Below are 19,206 nucleotides of genomic sequence, written 5' to 3'. Positions count from 1 at the left end.
CTCCTTCCATCAACCGCCTCCCTTTCTCCTTCTTTCTCTCGGACGGTTCAGCTCGCGCTCACCTTCTCCGTCTACGCTTCCTCCCGGTTCCTCCTGGACCCGACCAGAGATAGCCTCTCTCGTCGAGAGAGGACTGGACCCGACCGACCGAGCACAAAGACCCGTCATTCCGGCCAACTCGCGTGTCCTTCCTCTCCTCGACTCGACGTGGAAACAAAGTTCAGCAGAGGAGAACCGTCTCTCGCCAACGAGCCAGCGTTTCGAGTTCGACACTCGGAAAGGTTCGAATCCCTTGTCGGAATCGAGCGTAAACTTCGATCGCAGGACAAACCGTGGTGTTCTCCGCTTTTTAGCATGCAGTCTTTATAGACAGTCCTATAGACATTCTCGTTCGACCGAGTTTTTCACGCGATTCCAACGTACATACGTACTCGAAGAACGCGTAAGTACGTGCGTTTCACGCAGGTGGTATGAGACGTGTCTGCTTTCTAACGGTACATCTCGCCCTTGGTTTTTTACCTTCGAATGAAACGAGCGGGGATGAAAGGAACGGAGCAACGACTCGTGTTTCCCAGAGGGAGAGGAAGGTTCGTGACGGCGCGGCCGGCGGGCGGATGCGAGTATCGTTTACCAGGGCCGGCCAGATGCAGGCGGCGTTCAAATTGAAAATAGTTGACGGAAACGCGGTATCGGAGGAAGCAAATGTTTTTGGATAGGCGAGACAGGAGACAGGTTGCGCGGTGAACGATCGGACATTCTTACGGCAGACTCTTCGAGCTCCTCCTTCGAACGAATTTACGTCGCGGCGCCATTAAATTTCAACGATCCAGTATACACAGCCAAATATTGGGTTGCGAGCTATTTTTTGGAAATTCGTAACCGATCGAATAAATCCCTATAATCCTTGCTCTATACCGTACAGTTAATCCCTTGAGAGGATAACAAGAGGCTGCGATTAGGTTCGCATTATCGGAAGATTAGTGGATCGAACCCGCAGCGTAATTGTTAACTCCCGTTTGCCCTCGCCCTCCGCAATCTCCATTTCAGTGAAGAATGCAAATAGCTACGAACCGTTCGTCGATTCCTTCGGACAGGTATTTGCGATAGCGACAAAATTAGGCGCAACGGCGTGAATGCGTTTCTGGTGATGAATTCTATGATGGAATTGTCCAAATTTCCAAAAGTGAAACAAAGAAAGAACACGTTGGAAGTATAGAAAAAGATCGGCATCGGCTCGCCTATTTGTAATTACAGGCGCGCGATCTGCATACAATGCGGCGGTGTGTCGCTCGAGTTGGCAACGAAGTTCCACGGATGACCTTCCTCTTCTTCCTTCTCCTCCGTGTTCGCCTTTTTCTTCTGGCGAGCCGCTCGTTCCGGCAATCTACGCTCGCCTCAAAATTCCGCGACTCCGACCCGGCCTCCACCGGCGCATTCTCTCCCGTCCGGTGCTCTCGTCGCATCGGCGTCGAACTTGATGAACGATCAAAGCGGTTCTGGCCTGGAGTTTTCGAGCAGAAATTTTCAAAAGTTATATAGTTGAAGGCGGGTGGGAGCAGCCCCTTCTCGAGCACGCTGCCTTCCTGTCGTTCGTCGTTCTTTCGCAGTATCCTATCCGCTTCTCTTCTTTCTTGTTTCTTTGCAAACGTTGAGGATCTCCTTTGTTCTCGGAAACGCGTAACTTCGTCCGATCACGCACGGAACCTTCGATTCGTCTGAAAGTTTAACCCTAGTCTGCTCTCGACAGCCCTTTGCCTCCGAGGGACGAGCTGTTAACAAAATAAACGTTCCCTTATCTTGTTAACCCCTCGAATCTAGTCTCCCCTCTGCGATACCCCTTAGAAACGCAAGGGTCAAAGTTTTCAGTCAATACGATCGTTGTTTCGTTATTCTCGCGTTTAGACTTGATTTTTAGGAAGTTCTAGACTCGAAAGTTATTCTCCGAAGTTCCCATACCATTCAAACAGACAGAACATTGTGGGCAGGTTGATGTCAGCGCAACATTCAAATCTACTTGGAATCTCAGATCAGAGGTGTATTCAGGTGAGAGGCAAGCGGTCTCTCCCCTTCTTTGTCGAATTTGCCTGCAAGTTAAATACCTGGCCTAATATACAGACAATCTCAACCGATCTGCGACAGCCTTTTCCCATATGTTCGCACAGAATCCTATTTAGATTCCAATTTATGACATCGGTTTTGGGGACGGCTATCGTCCCCGAGGACAAACTTTTCACGACCGGAGGCCTTTTCATATGTTTCATGGAATGCGAAGCTTAACGCGTTACGTTTTCGGACGAGGCTCGAATGGAGCGGATATCTCGCTGTAAATAATACATGGTGGATGGCCATTTACACGGATTTATTGACCTCGAAAATTCGCTCGGATATTCCATAAAATTTATACACAATTCACGGGAGTATGCGTCTGGTTGGACAAAAGTTTAAAGGGGATGCACCGTGCGCCGCGCCGTGGAAATGCACTCGAAGCTTTTCGAACGATCTCGTGGTGCAGCCGGTTGCGGTACTCGAGTTTCGAGGGGAATTTAATTATCCCGCGCTTTTCATGCTATTATTTTGCACGATATTACGCCGTAATTATACCGCTCGTCTCAATGGCCAGGGATTAAAATCTCTGCGACTTTTTCTGTTTTTTTTTTTTCTCTCCATCTTTTTTGTCTTTCGTTCCTCCCGTTTTTCTCTCGTATACAGCACACTCGTTCGAACGATCTCGCGGTATTACGATTTTAATTTCACCGAGATTTTATCGTTTGCTCTGGCGTTCGGTGTCCTTGAACCGGGGACCACCGCCATTTAATCCGTCGTCGAGCGCGCAGGATGATCGGATGGGTTGTTCACCGCTCCGCGAACATTTTTTTGTTCCTTCGTTTTGTTTCGGATTACGCGCTTTTATGTCCGGCCCTACGGATTTGTACGCCATCGATCTATCAGGCGTCCATCGACCGCGTACATAACTGGTTTCTTCGTTTTTCCCCCCACAGCTCGAAATTTTCCCCGGTTCGTTATTCCGCTCGGGCGTATTCTCGGATTCGAAAGGGAAACGCGTGTGTAATACCGCGCTTGATCGAAGTAACAACGCGCAATTTTTCTCCCTCCAACCGAGAGGAAAAAGAAAAAAGAAAGGAACGTGGAAAAAAGCTAATCAGAGTCAAAAGAAATTCCTTGAACGGACGAGAAGGTGGAGAAGGCAGTGGTTGTCCAGTCGAAGCGTTGCATTCAACGCTACCTAGGATTTTTCTACGAGAATAAAACCCGTCGATATCAATCTCGTGGTTAGGCACACCTGAATTCTGTTCCACGTAGACAACTATCTGGAGACCCTCTCCCCGTCCTCGACGCTCCTTTCACCTTTCCCTTCACCGTCCACCGGCGCATTTGTCATTCCGTTTGGTCCTCCGCTTGTACGACTTCCTTTTACCTGGTTGTACCTCGGACCTCCGAAAAATAGCCCTTCTCGCCAGCTTGGCCTTGAACCTCTTCAGATTCCCTCTCGCGTCCCTATACGCGGCATGGAACGTCCGCTCGGAATCAGCGTATCGTTTATTCCGTAGAAATCGTGGCCGACCACTCTTCTCTTTGGTCGCGGGAACAGCGTTGTCTGTCGAGGCCCCTCTACGTTTCCACCAGAGAAAGGGAGAGAAATTCGCCGCGACTTTATGACGTAGCTATTATTACATCGTACTTCCTGAAAACAGGCGCACCGATCTGCGTCTCAACAGAGGAACGCAGTGACCGGTCTTTCAATAGATCGGAAAAGGAAACGGATGTAATTCGTTCGCATCTTTTTGCATTCTTTCGACCCACTCTCCATTAGTCCTTTTTTTTATCTATCCACTCACCAGACAAAAACCTGTGTTCCATCCACGTGCACATTTAGGCAACTGTGACTGACTGTGAGTGTTTCGAGCACGAGGTGGAAGCAGCCAGAGTTTTCAATCATTTCGACACATGTATATAAATTGTTACGAGCGTATGCATCTCGATCTGCAGATATCTCATTTGTCAGAACACGCGTGAATCGTAATCGCAGCATTACGTCCAAAGTTAATGGATCGAAAAAGGTTGCTGTATTAAAAACGTTTGAAGACGGTTTCACCGAATTTGGGAGATGGTAATGGGCACATCGTGGCGGCAGAGGCATATTCGTCAGGCTGACTCAACATCGGAACAGCTGGTATCGGAGGGATGCGCGAGACCCTAGCGTGTGCGTCTAATATCAGATCCAAAGTGAGAGGAGGCTGTAGGGACCGATCCTTCATGCTGCGTGAAAGCCTCTGTACGCCAAGTATCTTTAATGAATCTCCGCTGCTATCGATTGCTCGGTAAGCTGTTCCACCATTACGAAAACCGCTTTTGCCAACGCGCCTATTTTGCGCTGTTAAAATACGACACGGAGTCGCGTACGAGCTCGGTGTACGCACGGTTTGCGCAATTTCGTAAAATGTCCGTATGTATGGGTGCCTGCGAGATGCCTGTCTGTCGACCACGGATACGCAACCCTCCTTTCATGTTTATCTTGCTTAAAAAAGGCAGAGTTCTTATGCTGTGTGTATGGTTGTTTCGCAACACGCGCACAGCCGCTTCGAAAAATCATCGGCAATTTTCTAAAATAAAACTACCAAGCAAGTTGTGACCGACACTTGGCGATGTTCCTCGTACATCGATAGTGCGCGGGCACGTACACATTTTTCTGGGGTTAATTCGACGTCCGACCGTCTGGGTTCAGGGAGCGGTCCGCGAAACCCCACTGCACAAGGGAGAACCTCCGTATCCCTTCGACTGTTGCTCTCTCTCTCTCTCTCACACACACACACACGCACGCACGTACGCACACACACGCACACATACACACGTCAGTGCGTATTTTCTCTCCTCCTTCCCCATAGTACAGTCCCCCCGGGTAAACGTTTCAGCACTGGGTAGGCTTAGGCACTGGCGTAGGGAGCCGAGGATGATATTGAAGCTCGATTTGAAATCCACGGGATTACGCGCGCCACCCTGCTAAAGCGTCTGATTCGGGGAAATAATCTACCGGAATAGACTAAAATGTAGGAAAGTTAAAAATATTGAAAAATTAAACGATAGAAAGCACTTTGGAGTAGGTTGAAAAATATACATGAGTTATTAGTTGGCTGTCAGTTATGTTTCATAAATACAATATGGAAATATAATATGATAGGTTCTATATGTAAGTGCATTACGATGTACCGCGATAAATCCAGTTGGTTTTAATTGGTGATATATCATATAGTTTTTATCGTGGTAATGGAAGGAACGAATTTCGGGTTATACGCCACTGCGCGTTCGGCACATCATTGGTCTCGGGGCGCTGGAAGCGGTCGGTACGCGAATGCACCCACCGCCTCTTTCTGCCCCTCCATTGGGCGGCGCTCCATGCGCGTCGCAGTCGTCTAGAGTCGACGGGCTCAGTCTTCGTTGGATCGTTGCCAAGTGTGTGTCGTAGATCGGTGCACTCGTTTACCCTTGTGCGTCGATTCGGCGTGGTTTTTCGTTCGCCTCGACTCTTTCTTCCCTTTTTCTCTCTTTTTCCCTCCCTTTCAGTTCCCGATTTTTTTCTCTCCCGCACAGACAAGAGACCCAGTGTGTTATATGTTACATGCGCGCGCAAGCCGCTCGTTGCGTAGCGGGTCGGACCAGTGGTGAAACACGGCCAAGAAAGATAAAAACGCTGTGTGCTGTTGTGCGTGTGCGGAGTGTGCAATATTTTGGTTACATCCGGGATAAAAACGCCACGAAAGCAAACACGAGGTGTATCGTGAAACTCACCGAAAACGTCGCGCGAGATATGGATTGGGCGCTCAAGGCTCGCCGAACGTAAGTCCCTAAGTCACTCTTCTATAGCCCTGTTTCTGCTCCAAATCGTTCCTAGCGCTGTGTTTCTCGATTCCCGCGAGATCGTATTCTCATCGGACTTGGAAACCCGATTTCAGATTGCTCGGCCTGAAATTCATTGGCGTTTCTCTACTCTGGAGTGTAGTGTAGGAAGATTTGGACGTGTATAGATGGACGTCTCTATACATCAACGGATATTCAGTTCGTTCGTTTGCAATCAGTGTGACGGCTTCTACGAAACGGATACTCGTGCAGTGTTTTACCTATCTCTTCAAGTGAGTCTCTTGTTCGAATCTCGTTTCTTCGTGGTTCCTGTCGAATCACAGATGTGTCCTACGTGTACAGAATATGTTTGCGTGGATCGAACCGTCGGCCTCAGTTCGAGGAGAAAAAAAAATTCAATGCGCGACGTCATTCGTGCTTGTGTCTCGAGGTCAGTGTTGTTTGCCCAGCCGTCTCGGCGCGTTGCATATATATTAAGTCAACCGATTTGATAAGCCGATATACGAGAAAAATAAAAGGCTGTGTGCCTGTCTCACACAACGACACAACCGTCGCTCGTGACACGCCACGACTCGCCCGTGGGAATCGAGCTCTCGTTCGACCAAACTACCGTGGATTCATCACACCGTGAAAGATTTCGCGGAAGCGCGGTTCGCGGTAACCGTCCATTCGAAGCGTGACTCGATTTGAATTTTAGTAGTCGTTAGTGTTACGCTCTTCTTGTGCTCTTCGAGACTGACGTTTCCTGAAACATTTGCAGACTCTATTCGATAACGATATGTTCCATATATATAGAATAATTCTTCGTCAGCGTCTCTAAACGTTATTGAATTTGGAGGTCAGTTTACGATTTCTCTACGTAAGAGAAAGATTCTATATATATATATATATATGTATATATTCGTGTGTGCATGTGTGTGTATATATATATATATATATAGATCCAGTTGAAAGCGGTGAATCTTGCATAGTAGCAGTGATCAGTGATTCCCGATGAGAGATCTCTAGAAAACGCGAAATACGTTATTTTCTTCGTGTACATCTGCAAATATCGTTACAGTTAGAAATTAAACGTTAATCTTACTAAGTGACATCGAGATTCGACGTCTCTTCATTAATGGTATTCTAGAAAAAATGAAGCGAGTTGTAAACGATTGCAACCGGCAGTGAATTCTCTTGTAACGTGGTATCCTCATGTCTGATCGAATGTAAGTAATTGAAACCGTTGCACGTTCAATACAAGTGATTATTCGCGTCGAACGTGGTCGCGGCTCGATTCTCCTTTCTCTCATTCATTATTCCCTTTAATTCCCGACAAGTTCGTTGCGTAACGGTTCGATCAATACCGACAATGTCGCGCTGTCGAAGGACGACGAAAAAGAGGTCTCGCTCCTGCGAATAACGCTATGTGGTTAACGTATCGGGATAACCAAAGCCGGGAAGAGGCTTTACCGTCGGGATTCTCGCGGACCGGACGGTGCCCGTTAAGCGGCTCTGGATCGTGGAACAGCTGCTCGTTGTTTAACGACATAACAGTGGTGAATTCGCGACGCGTCCGATAAACGTCAGGACCATGTGCCCACGGTGGAGGGAGTATACGAGGAACAAGCCACGGAATAACACGCTCAGAAGACCTCGCATGTTAACGAGCTGTAACGTTTGAGCTACGTTCGAACGTCCACCATGAACACGGCCGCTTTGATACCTTGGTAGAACTGGTTCAAACGATACTTCGCGTTAGTATAATTTGAATTATGTAAAGATGTACGAGCGTTTATTAATTACAGGAAGACAGTTTGAATCAGACAGAGGTGGAACAGTGTGTGATGTATAGATCGACTAACGCGATCTTAGATTTTCACGAAGAATAAAGCATGTGTAGTGGGTGGTAATGACGGATGATTTATAAAGAACGAGAGATACATAATAACGAAAGTTTGTATAGGAATTTTTGAATTCTGCGTTTCGATTACGTTAGCTCTGTGTCACTTTAATTTTTCTTTCGTTTTTTCTTCTCTTAATTATCTTTCTCTTCTTAGAATTTGTCTGCTGGAAGGGTTTACGGTTGTCACGAAGGAAGAGGGGAGAAAATATGCGTTTTAGGATGTAGATGGCAGCAGCCGCGTAAGATATTAAGATGAAGGAGAACGAGACTGTTAACGACCTATATAGCTGGATTAATTAGATCACAAGAAGAAATTTATTAAGAAAATACGGAAGCGACAGTGACACGTTTTGTTAATTAATAAATACGTCGGAGAACGACGCGGGTTTTTGCGCGATAAACTCGATCCATCTGGAAATTTACGAGCGATATCGACGAGGGAAATCCCCGTGACTGGAGCGCACGCTTTTGTCGTTGCGAGGGTAGATTTTTTAGCGATTTTTTGGAGCGGCGCTCTGACAAAGAAATCGATGATTCGTTCCGTTGTACGCGCGATAAATTTCCCGCAGACGCGTTGAAGAAGGGCGACTTTTTCCAAAGAGGAGAGGATGGTTGGCTAGATAGTTGGAACGAACATTAGCGAATGAAAGGATCTTGCCTCGCCTCTTGTTGAATGTCTGCGGTTAAAAAATTCCTACGAGAAGTCGCGGAAATAACTAAACTTCAAAATGCATAAGTCAACTCATCGCCTTACGCTTCGTAATTTTCTTTCTCCCGCTATCTACCGTTTCACCATTTCGCCTATGACAAAACATTGAAATATATCATGTACACGATTTACTTCTGACAATACAGGATCGCGTAATCTGAAGATAAAGTGTAAGTTAAAATCAAACTTTGACGCAAGAAATCTTGCTTTCGTTGTATTCGATGCATAATTCACGCGTATGACTGGCTATTAAATTAAAAAGATAAAATGGAAGACACGTGTGTGAAAATCGGAGTTAGAAGACAGTTACTGGTCGTCACACTGAATACTCGCACTCCTCAGAAGGGGAAAATTCGCAGAACTCTCGATATCAAACGGGGAGTCACTTCGTATTCAGTCAGAGAACTTCCTGAATATGATAATACTCGCTCAAGAACGGTAATATTCGGCGAGTCTGCCGGACAGGACAATGGTGTTCGAAGTACAGGCGTGACTGGCATAGCGCGACCAGCCAACAGATCCATTTCCTCGAAGAAGCTTCGACTGGCAGAAACGGCTACTCGGTTCCAGGTTGCTCGGTATAGTTGGGATATATTCTAGAGACCAGACTAGTACTAGGTACAGCAAGACGTTCTTTGTTTCTAAACTCTGTATACGCGCGTGTATGCACATGCGCATCCGTGTATACACCGAACTTCTCGTGTAGTAGCTAGTCGTCTTGAAAATTTCGTGTAATATAGATCGGCGGTCGTTACGTTCTCTTCTTTAAGGAGTCGTTTCCCTTTTTACGATCTTTCCCGGGAATACACCTGCAGGCACCTGTTTCTACTCCAACGACATGGAACACGTGCAGTCAAGTGATATTTTTGGAGCATTTTTGCAAAATGTCGCTTTAGAAAGGTATAAAGGTTGGCGCAGCTCTTGATTGCTTATTGACTTTCAAATCTCGTTTTCGTCGGTAAAATTTACGTTTTATAGGAATTCTTCGCGATAATGGCGTTCGTTATTCCACGCGAATCTACAAGAAGCTTCTTAAAAAAATCTTATTTATACGTGTAATTTCTTGTTTCAATCTTATACCAAACATTTTTCTCGGGCATTAAGAATCTTTATGTCTATCGGAATAGGATCGTAAAAAGTTCAAAGTGACGTACGAGTCTATCAAATTCTTCAAGAACACCTGAAAATCTCCCGTCCATGAAAGTTGATCAATCGGTGTAGATTTCGATTTCGCTTCTTTATTCCCGCGGAGTACTCCAATTTCGTCACGATTCACCTGTCTCTTTCTTCGATCCACGAGCAGTCTGTCACACCGAAAATGTTACACAATCCCTTGTCTACAGCAGAGGGTCTACCATTACTAGGACTTTCCTGCTGGTGGATGCATGTGCGTGCTTCGCGAAGACCATGTTGAAGACAGGCGGGTTCGTCTCGAAATACACACCCAAGCCGGAGGCAGAGTAACGTGTGCCTTACACACCACGTGTTGTATGGCTGGCACTGCTCTTTGGTAACAGAACACCCGAAAGGGAAGCATTTCCTTTTGCTCTCTTTCTCTCGACTCTCTCTCTCTCTCTCTCTCCTCGACGACGAGACGTCGTTAATTCTGCCGTTTCTAAAGCACCAGGGGATTGCTTCGTCGATGAAACAAGTGCTCTTGCTCCCTTTTTCTTTTTTTTTTTTTCAAAAACATGCCACGTTGAATTCGAATTCGAATCGCGAGCCACAAAGTTGCGACGAAATTAACTAAACGAATTCTATCGGCAATGACAGAAGTAGCTCCGTTTGATCGTCGTTTGCTTTTCTGGCAAAAGAGTTTCGAACATTGAGATCTTTGGTTTTCAGTCTATCGCACGATTTATTTATTACGAATCAAAATCACCAAATTTAGTTCAGCCTGCTATGGATAAGAGAATTTTCTGTAGGTGATGTAGGCATTCTATAGTTTGTTGACGATAAGAGAGTAGAAAGCGATACGTAATCGAACGTCTAGGTTAAGCATTCCGATGTCATCAGGATAGAGTTTTCGATGACAACTGTGAGTTTAGTCTTTGAAAAGTTCAATTTCGAGTGCTCTATATTCTATTCAGTACAGCTTCGACGCGATTCGTTCTCCGACTGTCCATCTTGATGGCGTTTGACATTTCGAGCTGAACTATTTATTTAACTGTCAGCTACGAACATACTGCGGTAAAAATACCAGTTTCGCTGACAACGCGGCGGTTTTAATTTTAAATAATCTCTCGATTTCGTTTTACCGCAACCAAAAACACATCGTGACGTCACCTATTTTCAACTTCCAAATCCAAAGCTAGATCCAAGAAAAGATTACGTGTTTACAAACATAGATTCGAAACAATTGGAACGTGAACGCTAACCTCGATCTTTCGGTGATTTTTGAAACGAACGGTTATCGAACGGTAGGAAATCAAGACAAAATACAGAGAAGAGAAAAATGGAACGACAAAGGGGCGGTTGCGAAGAAAAAGAAAAACGAACGAATGGATGATACGGTTTTCGAGTGGGCGTCGGTTTATATTTATGCGCGAAAATAGAGGCGCTAACGGCGTCGCTAGCGTCGAGCTGGCTTAGTCGAAGCCGAGCGCGCTCTTAGACCGTGTCGTCATCGAGTAGCAGCTGTTTTCATTCAGCCTCGCCCTTAGTTGGCGACTTCCTTTGCAGCACTTTTAATTAACGTGCACGAACCACGCTCTCTTCCTCCTTTCTCTCTATTTCTCTTAACCTCCTCGTCCACCATCTTTTAACCCTCTTTTTGCAACTCTCTCCTCCCCCCTGGCTTCTTCCTCTTTCTGCGCTCTTTGCGAATCTTCTTTTTTCCCCCGCCACTCCCTTCCTCTTGGCCAACCTCGTTCGTGCAGTTTTTGTGCCCTCTCAATTACTCGCTCTTCTGCCGTTTGTAAGCTCGCTCCGCCAAACTCTTCTCCAAACCTCTCGAGGAGCGCCAACGGATCGACAGCGGTGCCTGCCATGTTCACGACAGAAACACGACTGGATCATCGAAATCCATTATGCAATTTCAGTATTCGTTCGGAGAATTCTGTCGAAGAGGACGTGGCAGGAACGGAAACGCTACTTGGACGCGAGAGACAAAAGATTTCGCAAAACGCAAACACATTTGTTGAGCCGCAGTAAAGTGGAGAACCCTGTTACCGCTGGCTCGGCCTTGAACGAAGCTAATTATTTACCAAAGACCGTGGTGCGTACGCACTTGCTCGTCGAGCAAACCAACCGAATCGAACAAAATATTGAACTTAGTTGTGTCGCAATCGTCGTCATCGTCGAGTGGTCGCGTCTAAGGGGAACAAGGGAACGTTTTAGAGAAAGGGAGTCGTCTTACGAATTATTGAAGGCGCCTCACGAATTACTCTACGTATAAACCCACGCGAGATAGAACGTCCGCGCAACGCCTGCCGCGTTATTAGTGACGTAATACCTGACACAATATCCTACATCGTAGAAGAGAGAGCGAGAGAGCGAGAGAGGAGAGGAAAGGGAACGTTCTTTATGCTCTCAGCCAGTCGCCGGTTAATTAAAGTCAGCCCCTCGTCCTCGGGGCTGCGTTAATTGCCCACCACTCGGAGGACCGAGGCGTCTACCGACGAGAGGCTAATTTAATTAACGTCCTGGCATCCGCAACCATGCTTTTTGGGCTTTTCCCGAGGATTTCCCGACCACGGAGAACGCTTTGATACCTCCTAACATGTGCACCTTCACGTTCAACTCGCTCGATAAATAGACAAAATTTTCACCTAACGTTCGCTCACCGGATGATATTTTCCGTCGAACGTGTTGCAACTGTACGAACACGCTGAACGTTTGAGAAAGCTGAAACGTTTAGCGCTTTCGCGGCTCACCGCGAATCGCTGAACGATTCGCGCGCTACTCTCGAGGACACTCGAGAAGCATTTTCGCCGCGGTGTTTGGCTCGTTTGCGAGACGCGCGAAAGACGCGGCCGGCTCGAGCGTTATCTTGCAAGCTTTTACGGCCAATGAGGGACCTCGAAACGCATTCCTAACGAGCTCTAATTGGAAGCTTGGACCCTCGACGTCCGTCGTTTAGAGGCTCGAGAACGAGCCTCTACAACCCGCCACCAGACGCCTTTCTTCCTTTTTATTTCTCTCTCTCTCTCTCTCTCTCTCTCTCTCTCACTCTCTCTCACTCTCTCTCTCTCACTCTCTCTCTCTCCATCTGCCTCTTTCGCTCTCTCGCGCTCGCTTGCCTCTTCTCTCTTTCTCGCTTTCAATTCGTTCCTCTAAGGCCAGAAAGAAGCGATGACGATGATGCGCGTCTGCGTTCCACCAAGACTTTCCTCCCCGAACGAGCTTTACGCAACGTTTGTCTTGGCACGTTCCCACTTTCGAGGCCGCGAAATTTATCGATCCATTGGCGCCGAAACGGTCTTCCGGTCCGAAACAAATGGCGGCAATTGCCGACGAATTTAAATACAATCGTGACGCCGTTGAACGAGCCGCGCGTAGCAGGCGATAAATCGACACGCTCGGCTCGCGCGGTTCGTTTTGCTCGCCTCTAGACCGATTCCAGATCGGTCGTCCCTCGCCGCCGGCTTCTTCGTCTTCTCTCGGTGACCCAGTGCGCACCAGATGCCTGATAAAATCCGAGTATCTGCGTCGTAGCCGACTCGAAACGGGAATATCGACGCCGCTCCTTTGAATAACCGCTCCTCACCGTCCAAGTTCGCGATGCCCGCAGAGGAAGTCGATTAATGCGCGATACGGCTCCCTGCTTGGCTCCGTGTTTGCTTGGCTCCTGACTTGCAACTATGTTTGAGATCTGTAACTCGATTTCAGTCTCTTTCTTTATACAGCGACTCACCGTTTTCTTATTTGTTAAACCGTTTTGCTTTTAACTGCACGTAACGTTCAATATGCAAGGAACGAGGTTAATCCAATCACAGTAGGATTCCGTTCGTATGAATTTCATTCGTTTGAACGAAATTATAGTCTACGCCCGACTAAATGAGCCCACCTGAATCTATTGTACTGTGCGTACTCTTATTGTACGAGCGGACAATTATAGGCAGTGGGGAAAATCAATGAGGTGCTGTTATACGAACTCCAATTATATAAACTATTTGTTCTCCGACAATTTCGATGATTAAATCATAAGTGAATATTTCATTGGAAATAAATCACACAGTCCGTGAGATCTATAACTGAATATTTAATTAGGAATAAAGAAAGTTTCGTTTCTCTCAGCGATAGAGAAGATATAGAGAAAATCATCAACGTGTGTCGTACACTAGCAGAGATAGTAGGAAGATATAAAAGAACCGTTCATTGTCTATATATCTGCAGAGAAATGAGGAAACCTCTGGCATAATTAGAGAATAATATCCGTAGTCGATGCTGAGATATAAATATAAGATACGTAGGTTGTTCGAATTCATACGTACACATGATTTTCAGCTGACCAAAAGCGAGAAAAACGAGGAGGAGAGCGCGTGGTTAAAAAATTCAGCACGCGTACGCGGTCGCGCGAAGGAAGAGAGTGAAAAGGGCAGTGGGGGAGCGGCAACTCGCCGAGGGAGAGGCTTTTTCGTAAGCGACGATAAATATATTTCCAAACGTATACGAAACGGCCTGGAACGGCGGCGTGCCGCTGCTACCAGTGCTGGCGACTGACCCATTTGTGAAACTCGCGCGACTCGCGTTGCCACACACCTTCTGCCGTGCGCGCGCTCGATTATTACAACACTTTTACGAATTACACGGGCCCGTCGAGCCCGTACCGCGGCACGACAGGGCCGTATTATTTTTCTTACTTTTGTAAATCGTTCGAATTGAAAAAATCTAACGTCGAATCGCGAAACAATTGCTAATTTCAAATATAGACATCGCGTGCGGAAGATTCGTTACGTTAAGAGTCGCGTAAAGAATTGCGGATAACAATTGCACAGAAACAATTACCGTGGCCACCTCCAAGAAAACACCTTCGTTTACGTTATCTTCGAATCTTCTCATACTTCGTTTCTACATCTCTTTATCTGCATACTGATTTACTCGTAACCTCGTAACAGTACCTATACGATTGTCTTGCATTAGAACCGCGGTTCTTGCCTTTCTAACAATGCCTGTTCTCCCCGTGTCCCAGGATTCTTCCATTATTTTTATTTCCTCCCTGTTTCCCGTTCCACGAAACGATTTTAATTAGGTTTTCATCGTATCTTTGGTACTACCGTCTCTCCCGAGAATTAATATGTCTACCACGGCAATTAAGGGCACGATCGTGTAGAAGCGGAACGATTTCGAAGTAATTCCTGTCTTATTTTCCTTCCTTTTCTTTATTACGATCGACAGGAGAAGCGTATAGCGGAGAGCAGTTCCTGAAAATGGTTCGCGTGATAACGCCTTGAAACGAAGCTGTTGCGCTCCGACTGGCGACCGACTACAAAGGCCTTTGTACGATTTCGTGGCGAGAGCTACGTAGTAGAAGCCGGTATCGGTCAGAGCCCTCGGTGTAAGCGGCTTTATCGAGCACACGCGATACACGGCCCGATAAAACGCGTATCGACTCGTGTAATTTGCCGCCTGCATTTTTCCTTGGCGAGGCCAGCTCCGTTGCGAGCGAAACGGCTCTCCTCTTTCAGCCGACTGAATTTTTCACTCGCCAAAGACAACTTTGACTTTCTATCTCCGATGCAGAAACACCAAGCGGTACCAAGGTGGCTGGCTGATTGGTAGAGAGCGGCCCTGCGCGTTGACCCGGTCGATGTTTTTGGAAAGACTCGTAACGGAGAAAGGGCACGTGCCTTTCGATGTTGGGGACATGTACACCGAAGAATTTCGAAAAGCTGACCCCGATGTTTCAGCTAAAAGCGAACCTAGTAAAAAGATTCAGAATGTGTTCAAGTTGTTTGCTCGAAAAGTCATTCAAACTTGATGTGCTCCGGTTTGATTCCGATCGATATCGTCGAAGTTCCTTGCGAGAAAAATGGTTCGAACTCGATGCGAACCGATCCAACTTCTGTTTCGCTCGAGCCAATATCGTTGAATTAATTTAACTCGTAATTCAGATAAAATGACAATAACCGTTGTCGGTGTCTGTATAATCTGCAATACTTGTTTCGTGGATTTCTAAACAATTTTATCTACGCGATAAAGCGATGACGTCGTGCCAGGTACGGATTAAACGCTAGAAAAATGCGAGTAGCTACAATTCTGATCATAAATTCTACGACGTATTTCGAACGATCCGAGTTTCCGTTCGAACGAAACGAGAATAACCTACGAAGACCTCGATTTCCGAACTGATCCGATTGTGCTCTGGACATTAAATCCGACAGCGTTCTTAAATTCGTTCTCGTATCCCGGGAAGCGATGGAAAAATAAACGGAGGAAGTCTGGGAGGCGAACGTCGATAGCCACGTCCGCGCGTATTGCGCAAGCGGATCGTTCGCTTGGCAAATTGACATTTTCCGTGCGAACAGCGCCGGAACGCGGACTTTTGTGTACACGAGAGCAGAAGAGGAGGTACACATGCGGCGAGCGGCGTGTATACACGCAGGAACGTAGCTCGCGCGAAGGTCGTGGGATTGGAAGCTCGTCTCTTTGTAAAAGGCAAAGACGCACGGATTTCCAGAAAGGAGAGCCTTTGAGACGAGCCGCGACGTGGGCAGAGAGATCTCTGCTGCTGGTCAGATCCACGGAGAAAGAAGAGATTTCGCCAGTGAAAGACGCGCGAGAAGGAGAAGAATCGAAGAGACTTGCAACCTACGTGCGAACGGGAAAGGGAGATGGTAAACGTGTGTGTTGGCTTCAGAACTTATCAGGAACGCGTTTCGTCACTGATCCACCTTTTTCTTTTCTCCTGCGCGTGCTTGGGAAACGTTGTTCAGCTTGGACGGCAGTGAACGCTGATCCGAGAGAAGACGGTCCTCCGATGAAAAGGGTCGTGCGACGACGCGAAAGAAAGGAATTCCATTTTCTGAGACGCCTTTTGCAATCGACGAGAGGAGGAGGCAGAGAGCTCTTCGGTTCGTCGTATCTTCTTCTTTATCCTTTTATATCTTTTATCTATTTGGTTAATATCTCGGAAAAACTGTAAAAAAATCGTCTAAAGATTACGTTAAAGGAATCGGAGTGAGCGTAACGCGATTCGTTCGACGAGAGTATAAATTTCGGACACGGCTGAGAACCGTAGAGGGATTAATTGGTTCCCACATTCCGGGTACACGGGCGAAACTTGTTAATCAGGCTGAAATATTCGAACGGCTGGTCGGTGCATTAGAAAATGTTTCGATCACAAAGAGAGCCAGACCCCTTTGTTGCCGGTGGAAGGTTGAAGCCGTGGCTGTGCACGGGCCATTTCGTCGTCTCTGTCTACGTCCCTCTCGCCGTTGCCTTTTATGATTCGTTTTTATTTATCGTCGAACCCGAAAGTCTGGTTCACAATGGTCCCGTACGCGGTATGCGGGCTGGTAGTCGTTGTTTGTCCCGCCTTCTTCGTCCCTCTCCAACCTCGTCCCTGTGTGTGTTCTTTTTTTTCTTCTCTTTTTACCACGAAGAAACGGGACGACCGTCTCGAAACGAGAAACGGACGCGAGCAGAGATGAAAAATCGACGCGGAGGGGCCCCCTCGTTGTGAAATCGTTTTTCTGGCTCACTGTTACGAGAGCAGGACGATGCCTATCTTTTAACGAATTTGCATCCAGCGACCTTTCCGCTTCGCCTCGCTCCGTTACCGATCTCTCCGACTAGATCGCGATCGATGGGTCGCGTCGTGAGCCGATATTCGTAATTTGCCAGCCGACTAACGCTCTGCTTTCCCTTTCCACGCTGTGCAAAGGTTGGTCCCGAGAGACCAGGCGATTTTCTGTTTCGCCATCCTCGCAAAAAGCCTATTCGCGCAACGTCTATTTAAACGAGACCGCGAATCGTCATCGGATGCAACTTGAAATTACGGCAGAAGATGATCCGCCTGGGCACGTAACGTCGAGCGTGTTTAGCTGGTTGGACGACAACTGGTTAATTCGATGGCAAACAGCCTGTTTCTAGTCGTTTCAGCGTTTCTTCGCTCTTTCTCTACCTCCCTCTCGAGGATCCTTGGCTCGAACCCGCTCCAGCGTGTTTTTCGTAACGCATCGCGCAACGCTTCGATCGACAGGTTTCCTTTTTGAATTCTCGGTCGAAGGCTTCTCTTTCACCGAGGCCCTCCGCGGACGCTTTCGCAAAAGCTTGGAGCGGCGCGGTTTCGCAAATTTCAGTCACATATTCGCGGTCCTCGGCTCCTTTACAATTAGTGAAAGGAGAACTCGCGCGTGGTTTCGACACGTTGTCGACAAAATGCTCGAACGTTCGGGCATCTGAATTCGTTTCGATCGCCGCTCTCCACTTTTGCCTGCTGAAATTTCATATCGAATCGCGGTAATTCGATTCTCGATAGATTCGTTCGATTCGATCTCACTTCTCGCGATTTGTTCGCATATTTGCATTCTGTGCTACAACGACAAAGCTATCGGTTTAGATGAGTCGTCTGATCGTCGTAGAAGTTGTAAATTAGTCGCGACCAATCGTTGAAAATTATCTTCCTATATCGTCGTCAGGCTAGTTCGTAAGTACACCGCGCTCGCGAAACAATAAGATTCGAAAGGGAAACTAGAAAACGAGGACACCGCGATCTCGTAATTTTCATCCTCCTCTCCACGGACGAAAGATCATACTACCATAAGAAGCTCGATGGCGGCAGGTCGCGTTTATTGCAATCGATGATCGTCTTGACTCACTCCTAGGGAATGCTAGTGACGTCGAAAGCCGTTTCGCAGGAGAGACGTATTTAAATCATATGACGGAAAAATTAACGGTATCTTACGTCATATATATTCCGCCAAATCGATGAATATCAACGACGTTAATCAGTCGGAGAAGAACTGGTCGTTTCTTCGAAGACGGCGAATCTTGTTGCAACTTCAGAGAGCTTGTAAAGTATCGTCGAATCGACTTGGTAAATTGAAAACAATCCAGAAGACTGGCACGAAGAACGAACGAAGAGTAGAGAATAACTTTAGAATAACTGGCTTATGCGGGCTCGTGTCTCGTTGACCGTCAGACGGTGCAAAGAAGAAGGAGAAGAAGGCTCGTTTGGTCCGTTGAGGCTGTGGCAGAAGGGTCCAGATATGCTGCAGGTTCCAGACAAAGAGGACAAAGGCCCAGATCTGGCCGCGCCTGTGGTGGCCGCCTCGAAAGAATTTCACCACATAGAGAGCGGTGTAGAGAGAGGAGAAAACACGTAGAACGCGGCGTTCGTGTTCGTGATAAAGCCGCGAGGCTCCTCGCTGTATGCGTCTCTCGTATACGTGTGCCTCGTCCATGGAATACTTTCACTGGTTTCACGGCCAACAGACACGTTTACACGATGCTAATAATACGCCCGACGCAGCCGTTGGTACCACTTACTCTCCTCGATGGTGTTTCGCGAATCACGATTCTGCACGCGGTTCTTTCCACCAAGTACGTAAGTACGTTTGGTCCTCGGATGCGAGCTTGGAGAAGTTCGATCGGTCGATGAACCTCGTCGAGAACCGATCGATCTTAATTTCTCGATCTTGACCTCGATTGGTCGAGTTCGAAGCTTCGCCGTGTGATTCGAACACGTTCTCGTGGTATTCGACGGGCAAATTGGCACGCCTCCTCGCAACTCCAACCTTTTGTTAACACGTCAATCGTTTCTTCGCTCTATCTTTGGTTACACGAGAGTTCT

At 47.1% G+C, this 19,206-nt stretch overlaps 1 protein-coding gene across 7 annotated transcripts in view; it reads left to right on the top strand.

Annotated features, from left to right (window-relative positions):
- LOC138180221 (protein gustavus) overlaps positions 1 to 19,206 on the top strand; it is a 185,773-nt gene that overhangs the window by 141,903 nt on the left and 24,664 nt on the right. The window contains exon 1 of one of the 7 annotated variants that reach the window (XM_069113848.1): positions 5,418 to 5,853. The exons of 5 other annotated variants lie outside the window; for them this stretch is intronic. In XM_069113848.1, the coding sequence (XP_068969949.1) occupies positions 5,636 to 5,853 (218 nt within the window). In that variant the 5' untranslated portion in view covers positions 5,418 to 5,635. Of the gene's footprint in view, positions 1 to 5,417; positions 5,854 to 7,053; positions 7,083 to 19,206 lie in introns of those variants that run through there. One more of the 7 variants, XM_069113853.1, reaches the window with a different exon arrangement.

The sequence above is a fragment of the Bombus flavifrons genome, chromosome 5 (genome assembly GCF_040668555.2).
Source record: "Bombus flavifrons isolate JBK064 chromosome 5, iyBomFlav1_principal, whole genome shotgun sequence".
NCBI classification, from domain to species: Eukaryota; Metazoa; Arthropoda; class Insecta; order Hymenoptera; family Apidae; genus Bombus; species Bombus flavifrons.
This window is presented reverse-complemented; position numbering and strand designations above follow the sequence as displayed.